This window comes from Trichosurus vulpecula, chromosome 3, assembly GCF_011100635.1.
Source record: "Trichosurus vulpecula isolate mTriVul1 chromosome 3, mTriVul1.pri, whole genome shotgun sequence".
NCBI lineage: Eukaryota > Metazoa > Chordata > Mammalia > Diprotodontia > Phalangeridae > Trichosurus > Trichosurus vulpecula.
In genome coordinates this window covers 112,835,899-112,849,587 of record NC_050575.1, presented here as the reverse complement: position 1 = coordinate 112,849,587, position 13,689 = coordinate 112,835,899, and the positions used below count along the sequence as shown (strand labels likewise).

The window sequence follows — 13,689 nt, the reverse complement described above, 5'->3', positions numbered from 1 at the left end:
TCTGAGGGTAACCTCTGCGCCCAGCCAAGGCATTGGAGGAAGATGACTTTTACCTTTGCACCCAAGGGGCTCTTGACAAACGTTCAAAAACTAAACAAAACAGAGAGGGGAGCCAGACTAGATGATAACATTTCACAATGGCTTGTCCCACGTGCTCCAACCAGTGGCTAAGAGAATTTAGTGGTGTTCCATGTCAGCCTAACACTAGGCAGTCCCAGCGAGCCAGCTAGAGGAGAAATGATGGGGTCTTGCCCTCTTGTCCTCCCCTGAATCTCTTCCAGTTTTTGTATTCCCTCTCATCTTAGAGCAGGGAGCATATGCTTTACACAGAACAGTCTAACTCTGAGGATGCTCCTGGGAACAGGGGGTTCCTAGAAGAGGAGTGAGGGAAGGAATCTATGCATTGACAGAGAATGGCAGAGCTGGAAAGGACCTCAGAGAACCCCTCCAATCACTTTGTTTTTTAGAAGAAAAACCAAGGCCCAGAACAGAGGAGTCATTTACTCAAGGTGCGTAGAATTAGGGGCAGAGAAACAGGACTCCAACATGGGTATTCTGACTTCTAGCCTGGGGTCCTTTTCTATTGACTCTTCTGGGGCTGAAGGAGAGGAGGAGAGAGAAAAGACTGCTACGCCACTTTAGGCAACTCCCTTTCCCTCTGTGGGCCTTATTTTCCCTCAGCTGTAAAGTAGGCATAACAGTACCAATTCACATTTCTATCACTTTAGGGTTTACAAGGTAGTAGGGACAGAATGTAAATATAGTTAAGAGATGAGAAAAGTAGAGCTCAGAGAGGTTAAATTATTTACTCAGGGTCACACAGATAGTATGTGACAGAGACACAATTGTAACCCAGGTCTCCTAGCACCATGTCCAGCCATGTTTCTACCTTCCCAAGGCCTCATCTTCAGGCGATAGATGGGAGCATCCAAAGAGATCCTAAGAGCATGATTCTGGAGCCAGGGTGGGAAGTGAGGAACTCGTGTTTCTCAGGAAGGAGTGTTAGTTACAACTTGAGATGAGGACACCCAGCCATCCTGGATGGAACTGTAGAAAGAGCACCGGCCTTGGGGTGGGGCTCTTTGTGATTCTGTCCCTTACCAGCTCTGTCACCTCAAGCAAGTCACTTCTCTTTGCTGAGGCTCATCATTGGTTAAAATGGGGTTAATTCTAGAAGACAGAATGTTAAAACTACCCACCTCCCTACCTTAAACGGGATGTTATAACCCTAGCATAGTCCCTGGCACATAGCAGATGCTTAATAAATGTTGGTTTAATTGAATTAATCCCAACTCGGCCAATTCCACTAGATAAGTCACTTTCCCTCCCTGGGTCTCTGTTTCCCCATCTGTAAAATAAAGCGTTTAGACCTAATGATCTCCAGAGCCTCTTCCAATTCTTATGGTTGATATCGTAAGAATTGATTTGAGCTCCCCCTGCCCCAGCCTCACCGTTACTGTGATTTCCTGTCTGGAGGGAAGCTGGGGGTTGCAGACTGCTGCCCAAAGCCCCATAGCTGCGGTAGCTGTAGTTCAGGCTGCCGTTGATGTAGACGGGATCCTGGGCATATGAAGAAGCTGGCAGTGAGTAGGTCGAGTGGGTGATGGCTGCAGAGTCCCTGGAATGCTGCTTGTCAAGAGCGATCGGCTCATCCTACACAAGGGGACCAAAGGGTTTCATTAGATTTGGAGAGGAAGAGGAGCAAGGAGCCCATTTCCCTCTTCACAGCCTCTGGTTCCTATGAAACATTTCCTTCACTAACCCTCATCTGTAAAATGAAGATAAGACTATCTCCTAGGGGTGGCGCAAGGCAGGAATTTGTGAGCTGTTGATGTACTGCAAAATGGGAGCTACTATTGTTACTGAATCCCACGCCCCCCACTGTGGGCACAGGCACGGGGCGCCGGCAGCTGTTGTTGCTACTTTTCCTTTCACACTCTGGAAACTAAATCGGTTGTGATGTTCGGGTCTCTGGTGTCTGATGGGCCAATGCCCTTGTCTCTGCTTCCCCTGGCATCATCTGGATAGCTCCTGAATGGCTCTTTCCTGGGAACCTGGGCCCCGGCCTCCTTCACATTCTGACAGCTTACTTTTCTGCTCCTTCTTCCCACCCCAACCCTTTCTTCATTCTCTCATCAGCTACTTTCAGCAGGCTGCTGGCCACTCTGGCTGGGATGGTGTGTACCTCCTACATTCTCAGCCCCCTACAGGGGTCAATGTGGCTGACTCTGTACCTGGGATGTCTGGTAGATCTCCAGTCTCATCCTCTTGGCTGCTTTTCTTGTCTCGCTCTCACACGCAGCTGCCAGGATATTTTCAGCCATGGCTGAGGTCAGGTGGGGAGGAGTGGGTCTGGTCTAGGGAAGAGAGGGCAGTTTAGGATGCTACCAGCCTCATGGGATGTCAGCAATAGAAGTACTCTTAGAAAACACACCAAAGGATGTTTATGCTGGCAGGGACCTTGGAAATCATCTAGTCTAAACCCTAAACTTGATTTGTTTTTTTACACAGATGAAGAAAGTGAGGCTCAGAGAAACTAAATAATTTAAATCTATAGAGCCAGACCTGTAGTCATAGTTGGGCTTTGGACTCCAGTGTCCTGACACAAGTCCAGAGCTCTGTGATGAAAGCTCTCAGCTATATCTGAGGGCAAGTAGGGGGTGTCAGGAGCAAAGAAGAGGAGGGCCTGACAGAGAAAATGTCAGTAAGGAGCATTACTTCCCTATCTTTGATGTGCAATAAGGGCCTAGCTTAGGGAAGACTTTTGGAGGTCTGGAGAAGGAAAAGAGAGTGAGGATGGGAAACGCAGCAATTTACATTCATGGGAAGGTATGAGAGGGACAAGAAATGGAAAAGAGAAACATTAATAGGACTAACACATTTTCATAATTTACGAAGCACTTCAGTCACAACAAACCTATAAAACAGATGTAAGGAGCGAAGGCAACATGCCCAGCTCCCATAGCCAGCCAATGGAAAAGCAAGCCTGGAACCAAATCTCCTTGCTGTAAACCCACCGTTATCTATGAGAAAAGACTGTACTGCCAGTGTGCTAACCTTGAAATCAGGAAAATTCTGTTTAAATATTTGCCGGTTATTGACTGTGTTATGCTTGGGCAAGCCAATGCGCCTCACTGGACTATGAATCTAGAGCTGGAGGGCCCTTCCAAGTCCATCATTGTGTAGAGAAGTAAAGCGTGTCCCGGGCACTCACAGAGGTAATAGTCCTAAGAGGTAGCACTGGAAGCTAGGGGCTCCCTGATTCCCGAGCGAGCGAGTGCCATCCCCACCATACCAGACTCCACCCGGGCACGCCTGTGAGTTTCCTCATCTCTAAATGAAGACAATACCAACTCTCCCGCAGAGATTCTTAATCTGGGGTCCAGGGACTTGCTTTTGTTGTTTTGCTTTAAGTATGTTGATAACTCTTTGGACATCATTGGTTCCCTCTGTAATCTTATATATTTCATTTTATGCATTTAAAAACATAATTTGAGAAGGAGTCTCTTGGTTTCACTAGATTGTGAATGGGGTCTAGGACAAAAAATCAGAGTAAGAACACCTAGTTCCCAGGGTGGTTATCTGGAAAATGCTTTGGGAACTCTAAGGTGCTATAAGAAATGGGAAGACTGGGGCAGCTAGGTGGCGCAGTGAGTAGAGCACCGGCCCTGGGGTCAGGAGGACCTGAGTTCAAATCTGGACTCAGACACTTGACACATACTAGCTGCATGACTTTGGGCAAGGCACTTAACCCCAACTGCCTTGCCAAAAAAAAAGAAAAGAAAAGAAATGGGAGGATTAAGGCACAATGCCCCTCTCAAAGGGAAAGGAAGAAGGTGGGGAATGTTAGAAATAAACAAAAAAGGGGGGAGGCAGGGAGGGAGATAAAGGCAAGAGGGGTCTTACCATTTCCATGCCATTCTTCTTCATACGACGGCAGGATTTGAGGTAAGTGCGGATGCGTTTGCGGGCTCGCTCCTGAAACTCAGGGAACTGGCGGCTGCAGGACTCTATGATGGCCTGTATCTTCTCCTTGGGTTGCTTGGAGATGGGCACCATGCGGTCCAAATTCTCATCAACAAAAAGGCGCACGAACATCTGGAGGGAGGGGAAGGGAGGATGGGAGAGCTGAAGACCTGGTGGGTTGGCAGGGAGAGTGTACACAAGAGAAGGCAAACTAGAGGAAGAGAACTGGGGACCACGGCTATGGTGCCCATGAGCAAGGTGAGACCCAAAATCCAGGCTGGGGTGGAAGGGACATGAAAGCAAGGACTTAATAAGGCCTGAGCTTACATTAAAGGCCTTGAGACGCTCAGGGTCCATCCCCTCCGAGTCATTCATCTTATCGTTGTCCTCATGGTCATCGTGGTCATCGTCGTCATCATCAGCTGTGGGAGCCCGGCCCACAGTCAGGTCTTCAGGGCAGCCGCTGACCTCTGTTTTGATGGAGTCATAACTCCCAGAGCTATATGGAGGGGACTGGAGGAGAGAAAGGGGTAGGGAGGCAGTCATTAAAGGCTGCAGGTTTCCAAAGCCCTTGTCTCTGACCCCTATGATCCAGAATTATTCAGTCCCTGGAAGGAACTGCAGAAACCACCCCATTCCACAGGAGCCCTTCTTACAACACCCCTGATATGTAAGTCATCCAGCCTTTGCTTGAAGAACTCCTGCGGTGAGAGACTCGGTATCAGCAGCATGTCATTTCAGGTTAGTTAGTAAACTTTCCCTTATGTGAAGCTAAAACCTCCCTCAGTCACGCCCCTTCCCAACCTGCACTGGCTGCTCGTCTACTCAGTCTTCCACATGAGAAGTGACTTCTTTCAAACACTTCAAGGCCACTATCGTGTCGCCTTAAAGACTTTTCTGCCCAGCTTTTCCCTCACATTTGACACTGTGACATGGGGTGTGTATGATTATCTCTATTTGAGAGATGAGGAAACTGAGACCTGACTTTGGGACACAGCCTCACTCAAAGCCTCTCCTTCACATTCTTGACTCTGTGGCACTTCCATGGTTGGCCAGAGTCCTGGGGAGCCCAAATTTGAATTCTGGCTCAGCCAACAACTTGCTGGGGCCAAGCCTCTTTTGGGCCCTCAATTTTACTATGCGTACAATAGGGGGTGATTTAAACTCCCCTATTTCCTGAAGAGTTTGTATCGTCTCTTGACCTGTTCTTAAATCAACAAGTATTTATCCTGTGCCTTTTCATGTAGGACACTGTAAAAAGGAGAGCAGAATGTGGTTTTCAGGAGAAGCACAGATACTTTGGAGGATGGCCAGAGAAAGGATTCCTGCCACTGGCCAGCCTTCCACTGTCCTTTTCCCCTCTTTTTCCCTTTAAGGTCTGTATTTGGCCAATGACTTCCTCCTCTGCCAGAGGCTGCCCTGATCCCAAAGTGACAATGGAGCTGATGCCAAGTAACAGAATTCACGCTCAATCCAAAGGAGAACCAAACGGCTCAGCAAAGATAATTCGTAAAAAACAAGAAGATTCTGTACTTAAAAATAAGAGTGAAGCATCGATGCACTGCTGGTGAAGCTATGAATTGGGCCAGTCATTCTGGATTGCAGTTTGGAACTCTGCCCAAAAAGTTACTGAACTATGCATACCCTTTAACCCTGAGATACAACTTGTAGGCCTAGAGCTCAAAGAGATCAGAGAGAGAGGAAAAAGGTCCTATCGGCGTGAAAACATTTGTAGCCGCTCTTTTTGTAGTGGCAAAGAAGTGGGAGGTAAAGGTGCATCTATCAGTTGGGGAGTAGCTGAACAAATTGTGGTCTATGAGTGTAATGGAATACTATTGTGCTGTGAGAAATAAAGATAAAGTTTAAGAGAAACTTGAAAAGATTTGTGTGAAGATGCAGAGTGAAGTGAGCAGAACCAGGAAACTGTTGCTGAGTCATTTTTCAATCATGTCTGACTCTTCATGACCCCATTTGGGGTTTTCTTGGCAAAGAAACTAGAATGGTTTACCATTTGCTTTTCCAGCTCATTTTACAGATGAGGAAACTGAGGCAAATAGGGTTAAGTGACTTGCCCAGGGACACACAGATAGCATCTGGTGCCAGAATTGAACTCAGGAAGATGACACTTCCTAACTAGGCCCAGTGCTCTGTCCACTGAACCACCTAGATGCCCAAGGAGATGCGTCCAAAGTGGAGCATGATTTAAACTAAACAAACAACTTAAACGCTTGAGAACTCTGATCACTGCGATGATCAACTCTGATTCCAGAGGACTGATGCAGGTGGCTACAAAACCTCCTGTCAGAGAGGGGAAGGACTCAAGATGCAGAATGAGACACATATTTTTGGACATGGCTAATGCGGGGATTTGTTTTGCTTTACTATGTCCATTTGTTACAAGGGATTTGTTTGGCTTTGTTTTTTGTTTTCTCAGTTGAGGGGGAGGAGGTGAGCGGAATAGAAAAAATGAAGGAATAAAATTTATTTTAAAAAATAGGGAGGCATAGGGGGTGGGGGTGGGGGAGCGTGAAAGTGGTAATGTCAGTGTTTCCCTGTGGGGCTCCATGGCCCCCTTCTCCTAGTACAGGCTGTTCCCTTCAGGGAGTCTTTATCTGCTGGAGAGAACCCAGGGAGGGATGAGCCACAAATTCACGCTTCATGCCTGATATCATGGGTCTGTCCTGATGCAGGAGAGGTAGGGACCACACTTAGGGAAACTCCCAGCATTTGCTTTTTTTTTCTAAACCACTGTGGCCTTTCTCTGGTTCTTTTAGCACTTCCTGGACAGCAGTATAGCCCTCTGGGCACAGTACCTAGAGTGCTGGGTTCAAATGCTACGTGAAACACTGTGATTCACATCTATCAGCTGTGGAAGAAGGCAGGATTTAGTCTACTAAGGAGGTGTGCAGGAGGAAGGCAAAATACACTGTGACTTGACACCCACCAGTGGGATTTAAGGTCTTCCACAGGCTGGCGGAAGGTAAGGATTGAATCCTGCACACAGGCCACAATGCACGAAGGCATGTTACTTTCTGATACTTTGCAAAGGAGTTCCCTCTGAGCTACACTCACCTTCCCCTCCTGAGGAGGCCTGTGTGGCTCTCACCTCCTCTCTGCCTCACCCAGGCTTCCAAAATGGGCAGCTCTCGAGGAGTACATGGCTCTTAACTGATAACAGACCAGTGGGTCGGTATCTTTGTACAATGGGGTGATGGCCCGTTAGGGAAGGTGGTGGCCGTTTCACACCATCTGAGAAACGCTAGTGGTGGATGGAAGCATTGGACCATATGTGTCTGTCATTTGAGGATTTGATGAGTTAACTGTAGAGAGGCTCATCACCAGGGACTTGGCTGCCAGGAGATGAATCTGTTTTGGCCACGGCAGTGTGCGAGGAACTCTACTAAGATGTGGAAGGAGACGTCGAGATGCATGAGTGATGGAGGTACTCTTCCAGGTATTTTATGTTATACAGGAGGTCTCAAAAGTCTCAGCACAGTTTTAAGCTTTAAAAAAAAAAGACGAAGCAGCCAGGGTGTCTCAAAAGTCTTAGTGCTGCTGTAAGCAAAGGCTCAGAACTAGGGTTAGCTTAAAGCCACACTCAGATTTTTGGGACAGCCTGTACAGTCAATGGATCCCTGTGAAGCCCGCCTGCACTTCCAGACCCAGTACCATTCTTTCCATGGGTCCTTCCTCCCCTGAGGATCTGTCTGCCTGATGTACGGAGTAGCGCTGCTTGGATTCTTTCAGCATGTCACATACAGCAGGGCAGCCGTTTGGGCACAGTGAGCATAGTGCCGGACTTGGGAGTCAGGAAGAGCTGGGTTCAAATCCTACCAGAAGCACTTACTAGCTGTGTCTCTGAGACAAATCACTAAACTTTTCTCAGCTTCAGTTTCCTCATCAAATTCACAGAGCTGTCGTGAGGATCAGAGGAGAGGCCACAGGCAAAGCCCTTGGCAGACCTTAAAGAGCCATATAAAGGTGAGTTATTGTCATCACTCCATGAGCAACACTTCTCTTAGTAATACTTGTCCCTGAGGATGGAACTGTTCTTACCTGGACCTGAATCAGTGATATGTGTAAAAGAAATAGAAGAGCAAGAATATGTAAGTGGATACCGATGAATCTGATAGAAAATCTCTTTGGCATCAAATAAACAAACTCACACACACACACAAATATGATAGCCCTCCCCGTAGAAAGTTGTCTCCTAAGATTACAACAAGAAAGACAGCTTCTCCTCTCCCAAAGGTACTGACCCAAATCCTGGTTCTCCCTTCAATGCCCCTTCCTCCAGGAAGCCTTCCCTGCCCTCCCAAGGATCTTTCTCCTCTCCTCCTTTTGCCTCACCATACTTCCTGCCTCTTGCCCTCCCTGAATCCTGAGCACAGACTGCCCTGGGACAGATCCTCAGACTGTTGTGCTTTATTCTTATTCATTATTCCCTCCTTGGATTGAGGTACCACTTTTGTTTGGCCTGCCTATCTTATCTCCCTGGCTAGGCTCAGGTGCAGCCTCTGAGGCATGTACAGTTTCTAGTTGGCATCTCTGTTATGTTGCACAGGGTTGGGCACATTGTGGGAGCTTGAGCTAAGTTGAATGAATAAGCAAAATGGTAAATGGACAAGTGAACTAATGGCTGGCGAGGGGGAAAAAATGAATGAAAACGGCTGGGCAATTATCTCTCCTGGTGTGCCCACCCACATGGCGGCCCACTTTAAGCACATTGCTACTCGCCTATACTCCCAAGATCTTGATTCAGGCCTATCTCTGTGCAACTTTGATGCCTTTCTGTCCTCGCTGACCTGGCTCCTGTTCAAAACCCCCGACACAATCCATCAGGAATTAGGGACCGCACAGAGAGAGGCATAAAGGTATGGGGGAAAGAATCCTTGGATGTGGAAAGTCATGGGTTTGAATCTTGGTTTCCAACATGACTTCTGTGAAGCAGTATGACCACTTCCCTTTTCTGACCCTCGGTTTCTGTGTCCATAAAATGGAGGTAATAACGCCCCCAAGGTATTGTGAGGAAAGTGTTCTTCAAGACGCAGAGACTACAGGAATGTGAACTACTACGACCCAGTGTACAGAGAGGAAGGTGCTGAAGCTCCAACCTATGCTGTCCTTCTACAAACCAAGACTGTGCGACCATAGCGAGAGCCCTAAACTTGGAAGCTAAGGGACCTGACTTTAAATCTCAGCTTTGTCTGACTACGTGACTCTGGCTCCAGCTTCCTAAGCTATAGAATGAGGGATTAGGACTAAATGTTTTCTAAGATCCCTTCCAGCTATAGGTTTATGGGCAGAGGAACTTCTTTTCTTCTATCCACCTGGCTGGATTTCTCTAGGTCCATCATCTCATTCATTCCCGGGCGCCCTGTAGGGCAGCCCCACTGGTCACACGTCTAGGCGAAGGCCCTAATTGGAGAAAGCTGGTGCCACAATCTCAGCGTTTGCCCCATAGACCACACAGCCACTGCTGGGACAAAATGGAATGGCAGATGCCCATTCTTTTTCTGACAACACACACTTGTTCATCCATGCCGCGTTCAGCTAACATTTGTTACTTCATGGTCTTTAAGGCACGCTTCTCCTCACCCTTGAAAGCCTCTGACCCTCACAAAAATGGCTCTATGGAATAGGGGATCACAGGATCACAGCTCTCGAGCCAGAAGGGACCTCAGAGACCACTTAGTCCAAGCCCCTCGTTTTGCCAATGAGGAAGTGGAGGAGAAGTGACGGCCACACAAGGAGGAAGGATCAGGCATAGGAGTTGAACCCAGATCCTCCTGAGTCTGGAGCTAGGGCTCTTACCAACATACCATGCCATTTCCATTTTATAGATGAGGAAAGTGAGACTTTGGGCAAGGTAAATAAACTACAGTAAACTACTCAGAATCATAGAATCACATAGTTTCAGGGCTGGAAGGGGCCTTAAGAGATCATCTAGCCTTATGTTCCCCCAGCTGTCCTGCATCGTATAGATGGAGAGAAGTAAAATGACTCACTCAACGTCACACATGTATGACATAGCCGGGGCCTGAACCCAGATCCCAAATCCAGAAAGCCTCTGCAGTGTTGCAGTTTCCTGACCTGACAACTCAATCCCAAATCCTTGTCTCCACTCCCTCTGCTCCTGGCCTCTCTGATGCCTCCGATTTCCTCCAGACCCCGATCTGTGTTTTGACACTGTCCCCCCTCCCCTCCAGACTGGTGATTGGTTCAGACTCTGGGCAATCAGGCCACAGAGTCCCGATTCCTCTAGGTAGCCAGCTGTCCAACAACATGGGGCTTACCCTCCAATCCCTCACCCAGTGCTGATTCCCAGGATTCTCTTAGGCAGGCAGTAAGTCAAGTTAATGGCGCATGGGACTTGGAGAAGGCAGGAACCTCCTGGCCAAGCGGGGCCTTGAATCTATGCCTCCTGACTCCCAGCTTGTGGCTCGTTCCTCTCTGTCATTCACCAACTCCTGGAATCTAATGACAGTTTGTTTTCTGAAGAGGCCACTGTCAAGGGCAGACAAACTGCCTCTCTTGTCCCAAGGCCACAAAGGCTGGACTGAGAGAATGGGGAACTGGGGCCCTCTTTCCTGAGTACTTCAAGCTGCCTGCGAAGCAGACATCGGGTCCTTCCTCCATCTCCAATCACCCAACACGGGGATGGTTCTTAGGAGCTGCCAAAGGGAGACCCCAAGGGAATCTTGTTCCCTTCATGCTGCCATGAGCTCATGGGGCACCTGAGTTCAGACCTGATGATTAGGAAATCACCACTGGCTCAGCCCATGTCATTAGGCCCACCCCCCACACTGGGCCTAAATTCATACAGACTAGGTGGAGATATGGTCATCATCATTAATGTCTCAGGCTTATAAATAACAACTACTACTCCTGCCATTCCTACTGCTACTGCTGCTACTACCACTACTACTGCTGCTACTAGATAGCGTTTATATAGCTTTTTTGTTTGTAAAGCACTTAACATACGTGAACTCGTTTGGAGCTTACAACTCTGTAAGGCAAGTGCCCTTGTCATCTCCACTGATGAGGTAATTAAAGCAGAGGTTAAGTGACTTGCCCAGGATCACATAGCTAGTAAGTGTCTAAGGCAGGATTTGAACTCAGATATTCCTGAATCGAAGCCAGGGACTCCATCCACTTTACCAGAACCCTGTGAGGCAGCACAGTAACAGTTGAAAGCACCCTGATTTGTAGTCCAACTTCCTAGGGTGGAATCCCAGCATTTCTATTTATTCTCTGATCACTTAACTCTGTTGGACATCGATTTCCTCATTTGTAAAAATGAAAGGGTGAGACTAAATGGTCTTTTAGGTTCCCTTCTAGCTCTAAATCTATGATACCATAATCCAAAGGTAATATGCAGTTTGGGAATTTGGAGGATGCAGATGACTATGGGGCAGGGGAACCTTCTTTGTTGGCTTTTGTCCAGTGGAGAAGGGAGCAGCCATGACCTGTGTCCATGGACACTCTAGCCAATGGCCTGGGACTGAGGTCTGATCATTGATTGTGTGACTTTCGGAGAGCCAGGCTTCCTTTCTCCATTTCAACTCAAAAATAGGGGCAGGAATGTCTGCTCCTGCCACCTTTATGGGGCTGTTATGACCTAAAATAAAAGTCAAGGTGGGAAAGTACTTTTTTTTTTTTAAGGATGTACCAGCAGCCTAGTGTCAAATAAGCAGACCTGGACTTGGAGTGGGCAAGAGTTTGCTTCCCTATGCCTCAGTTTCCTCTTCTGAAAAACTTAAAGAACCACAGAAATATAAGCAGAAACTGTTTTTATTGCTGTCTTCCTTCTGCAGGCCTTGAGCCCAGTACCCTAAGTCTACAGGAATGATAGTTTCTACTGCAAGAGGACCCTCAATCTCCTGGAGTCAATATTATATGGAGGGGAAGAAAGGAGGCTCTAGACTTGGTGGGCCAGAGCCTGCGTTTGGGCCTGTGGTCTGTCAGTCCCTGTCATCCAGACTTACCTCTGGGGTTGTCTTTACAGCATACTTCACCCTGCTCCGAAGCCCATCGGTGCTGCAGCTGTCTGCTGGGTACGAGGTGGGGAGATGAGAGGCGGGGAGCTTGTCACAGAGGTTGATAGGCTGGTCCTCCGTTGAGGCTGTGAAGTCCATGGGGGCCACGGCGCCATTACCATTCATCTCGGGGAAGGAGGTGTCCCCTTGGGTGCTGCTGGAGGTGGAGGGGTTCAACGTCGAGGAGCCATTCCCACTGCAACTCTCCGACGAGGAGTCATCTGAAAACAAGAGGGGCTGAGATTTAGTGCCTCTGGTCAGAGCCTCGCCCTGGAGCTGCCCATTGGTCCTAGCCACTTTCCCTGGGACTCAGGCATATCATAGGATCTGGAAAGGAAGCTTAATGATCATCCAATCCCCTCATTTCACAGAGGAAAAAAAACTGGGGCTCAGAGGGGAAACAGCTCATCCAAGGCCATGAAGCAAGCCTGTCTGCTGCCTGGCCCCACCCCAGGCATCCCCAGCTCAAAAGAAGAGGGTGAAAAGGTTCACCCTTAATCAAGAGGAACAAAACCCACATTCCTAGTTGGCAAAGATAGTGGTGGGACAGGACCAAGGAGGGTAGATGACTCCTGATCCTTGCTGCTGAGGGATTCACATCAGAAGGATAGGTGAGAGACAGAGAGAGAGAAAAAGAGACAGACAGAGAGTAGAGAAAAGAGAAGGGGGAGGGAGAGAGAATAAAAGAGAGGGAGAGGGAAGAGAGAGAAAGAGAGAGAGGAACAGAGGAAGAGAGAGAGAGATAGGAAGAGAGAGAGGAACAGAGGAAGAGAGACAGAGAAAGAGAGAGAGAGGGAGGGAGACAGAGGGAGACAGAGGGAGAAAGAGGGAGAAAGGGAGAGAGGGAGAGAGGGGGAGAGGGAGAGGGAGAGAGAGAGAGAGAGAGAGAGAGAGAGAGAATTCTCCCCTCTTTGATTTTCTCCCCTTAAAGACCCCACACACTCCTTTCATCAAGTCTCCTAATAAGTACCAAAAAGGCTGGAGCCAGGGGCAGCAGTTCCACTCAGCAAGAGAAGGTTCTCCTCTCTTGTGGCTTCCTCTCCCCCAAACCCAGGGAACCAAACTACCAGCCCCTGAGTTAATGGACCTTCTGCTCTGAAGACAGAGCTGGGAGGGGCCCCAGGGATGGCCAGGGCTCTCCTGAGCCTTAGATCCAACACTCCCATCTAAGTATTTCTTACAGCGCCTGTCACCATGGCACCTATTAGGGAAATAATGGGAGGCCCCATTAGAGTCTCAGAATTGAAATGTTATCTCCTTTGACAAAGATTCACTCACCCCAGTGCCTTCTTGAACGCATCTTCCTAATAACCTCTCCATGAAGCCCTCTGGGTGGGCAGGCAGCCACAGACCTTAGCCTTTCTCCAGCACTCTCCCTCGGCTTAACTCAGTTTCTCACACCTAGCTCCAAATTATTGTCCTGAACCCTCTCCGTCTTGCCTTTCACATCCCCTCTCCAGCACGGCTGCTTTCTCTGGCTCACAGCCCCCCACTCCGCAGGTAGAGACAGTCCCTTCGCTCCCGTGCTTATAATCTTCCTCCATCTCAGGAGTGCCAAACCACTCCTTCCCCTCCCACACTAGCCCCCTTTACTGTGCACAGTCCTTTTCTTCCCACACCCACCTGCCATTGCATCCCCCCATGCACCCTCCAACTCAGCTTCTTCCTTTCTTGCCGCCCCCAC

The 13,689-nt window shown here is 48.5% G+C and overlaps 1 protein-coding gene across 1 annotated transcript in view; it reads right to left on the bottom strand.

Moving 5' to 3' along the window:
- NOL4L (nucleolar protein 4 like) overlaps window positions 1-13,689 on the bottom strand; it is a 207,865-nt gene that overhangs the window by 18,860 nt on the left and 175,316 nt on the right. Inside the window, exons 8-12 of the mRNA XM_036749788.1 lie at window positions 11,955-12,226; window positions 4,294-4,479; window positions 3,907-4,098; window positions 2,235-2,357; window positions 1,452-1,653 (exon numbers count right to left, since the gene is read on the bottom strand). Coding sequence (XP_036605683.1) covers window positions 1,452-1,653; window positions 2,235-2,357; window positions 3,907-4,098; window positions 4,294-4,479; window positions 11,955-12,226 — 975 coding nt within the window. The remainder of the gene's footprint in view (window positions 1-1,451; window positions 1,654-2,234; window positions 2,358-3,906; window positions 4,099-4,293; window positions 4,480-11,954; window positions 12,227-13,689) is intronic.